The 9,347-nt window shown below is 36.5% G+C and overlaps 1 protein-coding gene across 3 annotated transcripts in view; it reads right to left on the bottom strand.

Moving 5' to 3' along the window:
- LOC107669000 (draxin-like) overlaps window positions 1–9,347 on the bottom strand; it is a 38,526-nt gene that overhangs the window by 10,827 nt on the left and 18,352 nt on the right. For 2 of the 3 annotated variants that reach the window (XM_016461089.1, XM_016461091.1), the window contains exons 4-5: window positions 1,952–2,072; window positions 1,564–1,656 (exon numbers count right to left, since the gene is read on the bottom strand). In XM_016461089.1, the coding sequence (XP_016316575.1) occupies window positions 1,564–1,656; window positions 1,952–2,072 (214 nt within the window). The remainder of the gene's footprint in view (window positions 1–1,563; window positions 1,657–1,951; window positions 2,073–9,347) is intronic. The other variant, XM_016461090.1, reaches the window with a different exon arrangement.

The raw sequence follows: 9,347 nt of genomic DNA, 5'->3' as shown, positions 1-9,347 counted from the left end.
CTCTGTCTTTTGTTCATGGCCCCAAATATTGCAAGCTGTAGCGATATGCATGTTGCGATATCGATATTTTGATAATTTCGATATATTGCACAGCCCTAATGTTAACATTTTTTTCAACAAATGATTTTAGTTTAAGTGTTTAATTTAGTCAAAATCTAAATGGCTCAACATAATTTAAAGATCAAACTAGGGTTGCACGATTAATTGAATGCGATTGTCATGCGCATTTTGTTAGTAAAGCCGGTTCTGTAATCAGCAGTAAATCATCACGTGCTTTCAGATGGAGCAGCATTTACTACACAGAGCCGTAGTTCACTTACAAGTTACGCAAAAAAATCGCAGACGATTTTATTGCACGATTGTGAAATCGAAGAAATCGTTCGTGATAATGACAGCTGTTTGCATAGCTTCTCAGTGAACTACGTACGGCTCTGTTTAATAAATGCTGCTCCATCTGAAAGCATGTGAAAATACCACATTTAATAACATGTTTTTACTCCAAACTCACTTCATAACGTCAGTCGAGTGTTTGAAATAAATCCTTCTGTGAGATGATGTGGCTTCTTAAACAGAATAAGGCACGCAACATATTTCATAGTATTCTAAGCAGTGATAAAGGCATTGTATATAAATATACAAGTATATAAATATACTTTATTTTAATGAAAATTATAATAATAATAATAACTCAGATAAACCATATATTGTCATAATCGTGTGTTTATTAGTCACGTTGAATTAATAAAAGCAGTTAAATCTTCTGTTTATCCAGCTACCACTATAGGCATTTCCTGGGTTTCTTCTGCGAGGTGTAGGCTATTTGGAGTTTCAGCGCGAGAGCGCCCTCTGGCCTATGGATGGAGATTTACTGCTGATCACAGAACCGTGCTTCACTGAAAGATACGCATGACAATCGCAGCTTCTGTCGAATCGCAATTTCGATTCCATTTCGATTTATCGTGCAGCCCTATGTGGCATGTGGATTTGATGCTCTTGAGCAAAAAAGCAAGCTTATATGCAGGAGATATTATATATTATATATTTTGTCATAATACAAAATGTTGTTTATTGTTTGTCACAGCAGGTTAGGATAAAAGATATATATGGAAGAGATTTTAGAAGAGAGCTTTTTAGTGCCTTGATGTAATGTAAAAACTCCTAATAGTACAAAAGTACAAAGCAAAATACAATTAATTTTTTTCTTTTGATTTCTTGGTAAAATGACCCAGACATGTTCCTGACTAAACCAATGTGGTTCGGACAATGTTATCACGGTGTGAGTAGCTGGGTAATTTATTCAACGACACATCATACTAGTTAGGCAGAGTGTTATGTCACTATTCTGATTGAAAAGATCAGACTCAAAGGGTTAATCTCATTCGCTCATGAATGTGCCCAGAAGACTTTTTTTTTTTTAAATGCTCCTTCTGTGTTCCATGGAAAAAAAAAACATACAGGTTTGGTACAACATGATGAAAAGTAAGTAATGACAGATTTGTAATGTTTGGGTGAACTATTTCTTTGATAATTGTAATATAAAAACAATCATAGTGGTGCACTGACCAGGGAGGCAGTCGAGATGATGGTCACATGGGTCAATGACATCAGCATCAAGCGTTGCGTTCCCATTACTTTTGTTTTTGCCACGACGTTTATCTTTATTGGGGAAACAGACAGACACAGGCCTCCTATGAAATCCTTTATTCAGAAATCAGCTGTGAGTTTGCAAATTATTTACGCTTAGAGGTTTAAAGATCTGGGAGAACTATATCCGATCTTATAATCAAATATTTATCCAGATCTTTCAATATATCTTGGTCTAAACACCCCAAAGATTTTGGTCTTGAATATCTGGGTGAAAAAATCTTTAAAAAAACCCTGCTGCAGGAAACAAATCTGACAGACTGTAAAATCACTGTTATTGATTAGACTTGAGAATGTCCTTTCATACCTTTTCTTTTGTTGGCTGGCCAAGTGTCTACAGGCTTCATATCCTCATAATCAGTCCAGTCAAAGAGGGCCATGTCCAGAGTCGGCATCACCTCCCCTTGAGCCTTCCCTCGACCCGACTTCTGAATGAGACAGATTTAAAACATGGTTTTAGAAAGGTTTATTCTGGGTGATCCACTTGACACTTTTAACCCTCAATCTGTCCTTGGAGTCAATATGACCCCAATCAACTATTACTTGATTCCCTTCATCTCAGTGGAATAAGATTTTGTGACTTTTTTACATTTTCTACCTATATTCACATAAAAAAACTGGGGTTGATTCGGTTGTTCTGAAGGTATGTAACATTTTTTTTACTAATCTGGTATTTGGGGTCAACCCCACATTGAAATGAATGGGAAATGCAAAAAAATCTATATACAGTGGGTACGGAAAGTATTCAGACCCCCTTCAATTTTTCACTCTTCGTTATATTGCAGCCATTTGCTAAAATCATTTAAGTTAATTTTTTTTCCTCATTAATGTACACACAGCACCCCATATTGACAGAAAAACACAGAATTGTTGACATTTTTGCAGATTTATTAAAAAAGAAAAACTGAAATATCACATGGTCCTAAGTATTCAGACCCTTTGCTGTGACACTCATATATTTAACTCAGGTGCTGTCCATTTCGGCTTCACAACAACTCTGTGACTGTTCTTGAATGGCCCAGCCAGAGCCCTGACTTAAACCCAATTGAGCATCTCTGGAGAGACCTAAAAATGGCTGTCCACCAACGTTTACCATCCAACCTGACAGAACTGGAGAGGATCTGCGAGGAGGAATGGCAGAGGATCCCCAAATCCAGGTGTGAAAAACTTGTTGCATCTTTCCCAAAAAGACTCATGGCTGTATTAGATCAAAAGGGTGCTTCTACTAAATACTGAGCAAAGGGTCTGAATACTTAGGACCATGTGATATTTCAGTTTTTGTTTTTTAATAAATCTGCAAAAATGTCAACGATTCTGTGTTTTTCTGTCAATATGGGGTGCTGTGTGTACATTAATGAGGAAAAAAAATTAACTTAAATGATTTTAGCTGCAATATGCAATATAACAAAGAGTGAAAAATTGAAGGGGGTCTGAATACTTTCCGTACCCACTGTATTTTTTTTTTCATTTGTCAAAAAAAATCTATAAATCTGGCATAAATCGGAAAATTTCCACACAGAAATGAAGGCCTGGTAAAAGAGCACAAATGCAATGTAGAAAAGACATGCTCACTCACATGCACATGCACATGCACACGCGCGCACACACACACATGTGTGACTGCAACAGAGAGCATTTTTATAGAAATTGGCAAATAAAATCAATAAATCCTGCATAAAATGGCCACACAAAAACAAAAGCCTGATACTAGAGCACAAATGCAATGTGGAACGAGCATACTCACTCACGTACATACACACACGTGCACAAACTCTCTCTCTCTTTCTCTCTCTCCCTCTCTCACACACACACACACACACACACACACACACACACACACACACCCCATTCATATTCTGGGGGGGGGGGGTTGTGTGTGGTTTTTATTTACATTTAAGTTAAATAAAATTGTTTTGATTTTACTTTTTAGATTGAAAAAACAAGTTTTAGTGACAACTTGTGTGGCATTTTTGCAAATTTATGTGGCATTATTGCAAAAGCGGGCACTTCAAAATACCTCAAACAACAACAACTAATTCTAACCTTTGAGAAAAATACTGTTTTTAAAGTATTTTATAATGTTTCAGTATATATTTACAAAATATATATCAGAAAAGTTGTGAGAGTAGCAGTTAGGGGAAGTCGTGGCCTAATGGTTAGAGAGTCGGACTCGTAACCCAAAAGGTTGCGAGTTCGAGTCTCAGGTCCGGCAGGAAGGTGGGGGGAGTGAATGTACAGCGCTCTCTCCCACCTTCAATACCACGACTGAGGTGCCCTTGAGCAAGGCACCGAACCCCCGACTGCTCCCCGGGCGCTGCAGCATAAAAGGCTGCCCACTGCTCCAGGTGTGTGTTCACGGTGTGTGTGTGTTCACTGCTGTGTGTGTGCACTTTGGATGGGTTAAATGCAGAGCACTAATTCCTAGTATGGGTAACCATACTTGGCCACATGTCACGTCACGTCACGTTAGTCACTTCCAGAAAAATGAATGGATCTCTATGGGCCTCTGCTGGATATATATGGTCATTACACTTTTTTTTTTTTTTCAAAAACTGTCATTTCTACAAGTTTTTCTCTAACCAGCAGATGGCATAATTCTACACCTAACACCTAGCTCAATATCCAGAAACAACTTAAATCAAATTTAGATCATCATTTAAGTGATTTTTTTTTCATGAAAATATAATATTTAACATGCAAGCTAATGGTGTGGTTGAGGATTTTTGTGGTAAATAGGTACAAAAGTACTTAATATCTCCCAAAACACAGCTCTAATGTATAGATGAGAAGTAAACAAAAAAATGGTATATTATTTGTATGATTAAAAATGTATATATTTTTAACAATTACTCTTTCAATTTTGGGGTCATATTGACCCCAAATACCATTAGTGTAAATGAGAACCATATGAGGGTTAAGCAAGGTGCTAACTCAAAACCTGTGATATAACAACTTTGCATTGATCTATATTACAGGATAGCTGTACTAACAACATTAAAATAGCTACGAAATTCTTAAAGATACTAAATAATATCCAGAATGCTAACTTCTGTGAAGTTAAATATTGTGCTTGTCCTGGCTCACCCAGTCAGAAAAAGCATCACGTTTAGTGACAGCACCACCTTCTGGTCATCTTCTGGACAAAAGGCTTTTTGTATTTTTAGTACTAAAGGCATTTTCTGCATAATTCAAAAAGCAATAAGCAGTTATGCCATCACAATAAATAAAGCTCTGGGTTTATAATTACAGGTTATGAGTTCAAATCCCACATGGGATGATGTTGAGATTGTTCCTCTGTTGAGATTGATTTTGTCTGGCATTGCATTTAGTGGAATATAGCCTGTGCTTGTCCCTGTAATTGTTGCATACACCTATATTGTTTTTCACCTTCTACACAGCTTTGGAAGCTTTGATAAGATTTTTTAATATTTTATCTTTGAAATAATGTACACTGATAAATATTGCATAATGAGACTGGGGACATTTAAAACCATAAATAGGCTCAATGTTGATAACATGTTGATATTAATTTACAATTAACTGCCTGGCCTCACACCATGATTCCAATTTAAAGGGCTCTTGATGTCCAATTTTTTAATCATTTTTAAATACAAGTGTATGAAAGACATGAAAGGCTTGATGACCAGTCATTTTATTAGTCATTAGACAAAAATACTACTCCATGCTTTATAATTAAAGATCTAGGTGTTACATTAGAAAGCAAATTGCTTTTTGAAAATCATATTTTCCATGTTACCAAAACAGCATTCTTCCACCTTTGAAACAATGCCAAGTTACGGAACATTATCTGTTTCTAATGCAGAAAAGCTATACTCCATGCATTACTGACCTCAAGACTAGATTATTGTAGTGCACTGCAAAGTGCCTGCCCTGCATCCGTAAACAAGCTACTGATGATTCAAAATGCAGCTCCTAGTGTTCTTGCCAGGTCAAATAAAAATGTATTATCTTATCACACCAATTTTATCATCTCTAGACTGGCTAACTCTCAAGTTCTGCTTTAGTTTTAAAATATTGCTACTGATGAAGCCCTAAATAGTTGAGCTCCTTTGTATTTAACAAAACCTCTATCTCATTACAATCCATCATGCTCTTTAAGGTCACAAAACTCTAGGATATCAAAGTCCACTATAGAAGCTTTTCCACATTTCGCTTCTAAACTCTGGAACAGCCTTCATGATAATGGTCTGCACTCAGATTCACTCTCTCAGTTTCAATGTGGATTAAAGACATCTCTCTAAAGCACATCTCAGAATTCCAGTTATGTCTAATGAAATTGTAACAAAAGCACATCATCTTTGTCTAAAATAACATGCACAGCAGTTATGCTAATCATTTTGCTTTCTGGTTTCTATCTTAAGATGCCCATCCTGATGTTGCACCAATTCCAATTTGGGTCCAGCATCACATGTGAAGACTTCAGATGACTTACGAGACTGACAAATATTATCCATGTCATAACCATTACGATCACAAGCTGAATCGTCGCCTTAAGGATAGCATCATTTTGTCTAACTAAACCTTATTTTTTTCTTTTTTATTATAATTTTTTATAGTGCAAATTTTAGTGAATTGTGTTAAATCCACCTAGGGTCAATTTTTACATAATTTTAGAACTTCAGCGTAATACAAGGGTTAGAAAGATTAAAGCAGATGTAAGGAATTTAAGGAAATGTTCCCCATATTTATTAGATCCCAAAGACACTGTCACGCTGCTACATGCATTTTCCGTAAAGCTGCTTTGACATTTTATGTACTGTGAAAAGCACTAAACAAATAAATGTGACAAAGCAAGAAAGAATGAAAGAAAGCAAGAAAGAAAGACTACAAAATCAATGTGAAAGTAATAAAAGTAGACCTGATTGACAGTCTTCACATACAATATCCATGACTGCAAATCCCAATTCTAAAATTCCCTTGGATTTTCCATGTCCATTGAAACCCTAAATAGAGCTGTATGAACATTCAAAATCTATGCTTTTGTGTTCTAAAGGAGCTAGATTTACTAAACAAGGCAACTTGGTGTGAGACTGCAATCCCATATGAGCACTGATGGGAATGGAAAGTTCTGCAAGTGATCTACTGACATTGTGCAAATTAAAGAACACAGACGCAGTGAACTTATTTCCATAATGAACAACACGATCCAAAAAACAGTAAACTGACTACCACAAATTTTAGTAAACACAATATATAATTCATTTAAATACTCTCCTCACATCTATTTTCCTAAAATCAGCCACAAAAATGACTTTTCATTGCTAATTTTTCACTGCATGTCTTTAGCAAATCCTGACACTAGTGTTTTTTTTTAAACCACCAAAAGAGGGTTTGCGCTGGTGCAAGCTATTAGTAAATCTGGCTCCTAGATGTGTATACACTGAAGTCTGCACTCTAAAGCTTCTGGAATCACATGCTGATATGTGTGTGATCTCTTGTAGAGTCTGTGTCTTTGCCAGCGGCTGGAGCAGCAGCGGCACAGACGCAGTGCAAGTGAACAGCATTGAGGACGGTGCTCTTCTGGGAGTTGAATGACTGGAGAGGCGAAGGACAGAGAGAATCTAACCAGAGTAATAACTGACTTCTGCTGCTCATTCCCTCAGCAATACAAGGAAAAAACACTGCGTGCTATTCAAAATTGCTTTTGCATCACGTTTGAGAACTGGATCATTTATGACATGCCATCAAGATACCACATTCTCTCAGTTTCCCTCTTGACATTTTATTTCATGATCAAAATATACCTTAGTTGTAGTAGAGATAGATGGATAGGTATATCGATTGTCTCTAAAGACTACAGCTGATCTACTAGAGGAATGGCAGTTAGATTAAGAGCAAACTAAAGATCTGTCTTTGTATTTCATCTAAGGCTGTTAGTGATCAAAGCCTAATTAGAACTGTCCAAAGTACTTTAAGTCATTGAACTGCAAACCACAGCATTTGAGTAGCAGCTGAGGGTTTGTGTGTTACAGTCTTAATTCTCCATTGACACACACTGTATGTAGCCATACCACTAACACATGCTTCTATACCATTTGGCATTATAGTGCATACTGGCATTAGAGTTTTGCACACTAACCTCATGCAGCTTTGACAGACTTGTTCTGTCAGTTCATCAAGATGTAATCAAATGTTTCTTCAAGCATGTCTGTTGCTTGTATCCGAGCAACAGCATTTCTTGTTAAATTTCCGAGATGTCTCACAAGTCTCACATCACAGTCGCCGAAAGATGAAAAAAAAAAAATTACATGTCATTTGACTGTTTCTACATGTTAACACCCTTGTTGGGATCTTTTGAAATAATGTGCAGAGCAGCTGGTGCTACACACAGCGAGAAGCACCACAAGGTTTTACAGACTTAACAGTGTTTTGCTCTTATTGTGAGCAAATCTAAAATAAACAATAGTATCTATCCCACCTCTTTTATTTCACCATGAGTGGGTGCACTGACATGTAAATGTGTACCATACCTGTCCGTAACCATCACAGACATTAGATATGGCCAAACTGTCCACAACCAATGGCAATGCAAACTGCTTCACTTTCCTGTCAAATTTTGCAGTTGTGAATTGAAAATATAGGCAGTCATCGAACTGAATATGACAAGACAAGAAGCATTTCTCTATTTTCAACATATTATGCACACAAAAAAAAGATTGCATGGGTGAATATTTTAATATAAAATAATTATTTGAAAACAGTTCAACTTGATTACTTTACAAAAATTTATTTTTCTTGTTCTTTTATACTGTTCTTCTATCTTTTTCTTTATTTTCCAAAAATCCATTTATTTATTTAATTTAAATAAAAAGACCATTACCGTTGTGTTATTCTAAAATAAAATAAAATAAAATAAAATAATTCCTCAAGATTTAATCTATTTAAGATTGAAATTTGGAAATCACCTATTGACTTAAATCATAGAATTTTCACCAGTATCAGCTTATGCTCATCTCTGTGTCTCATTCTGGTAGCTTACTTTCCTTTCTGGATTATTTTAGCAAAAACACTATTCTTTTGCTGCCTTGTAAGCATTTGCATTTCCTTAAGGAAATCCAAATGTAGTTTTTTATTAATATCAGCATCCAGGCCTAGTTGATGCCTCTCAAGAGAATCTGAATATATACGGGGAGTGATAAAAAGATATCCAGGGAGGAGAATGGAGTAGAACAGATGGCTGTGAAAAAGAGGAGCAGGAGGATGGGCGAGCGACATCTCACCCCTCACTCGCTCTGTTGACAGCTCCCCTCCTCCCTAGTGCAAAGCGAGCTGGGTAATTTTACTCGTGTATAATCCAGCCCCGGGCGGCACTCAGTAATAAGCACGGCACAGAAGCACAGGTAAATAAATCTGTGTGATGAAGCGCTGCACACCACAAGGATGACAAGTACCTCCACTACTGGCTCCAAACAGCATTTCAATATCTATATCTGCCACAGTGTGCGGTTCAAATGAAGATGTTCATTTTGGGATCTAACAACAAAATGACAGAGTGGAAAAAGACTCAAGGCAGTTTAACGCAGACTGAAAGCAGCAAAACGTCCCAAGAGTAATGCCCAAGAGTAAAGTATTTCTAACAATAAAACCAGGATGCTGGTGAACTGTTTAACAAAGATCTTGTATATATATATATATATATATATATATAAAATAATCAAGACAAACTGCTCTGCGCCCCCCCC

This window comes from Sinocyclocheilus anshuiensis, unplaced genomic scaffold, assembly GCF_001515605.1.
Source record: "Sinocyclocheilus anshuiensis isolate Anshui unplaced genomic scaffold, SAMN03320099.WGS_v1.1 scaffold192, whole genome shotgun sequence".
Classification (NCBI taxonomy): Eukaryota; Metazoa; Chordata; class Actinopteri; order Cypriniformes; family Cyprinidae; genus Sinocyclocheilus; species Sinocyclocheilus anshuiensis.
This window is presented reverse-complemented; position numbering and strand designations above follow the sequence as displayed.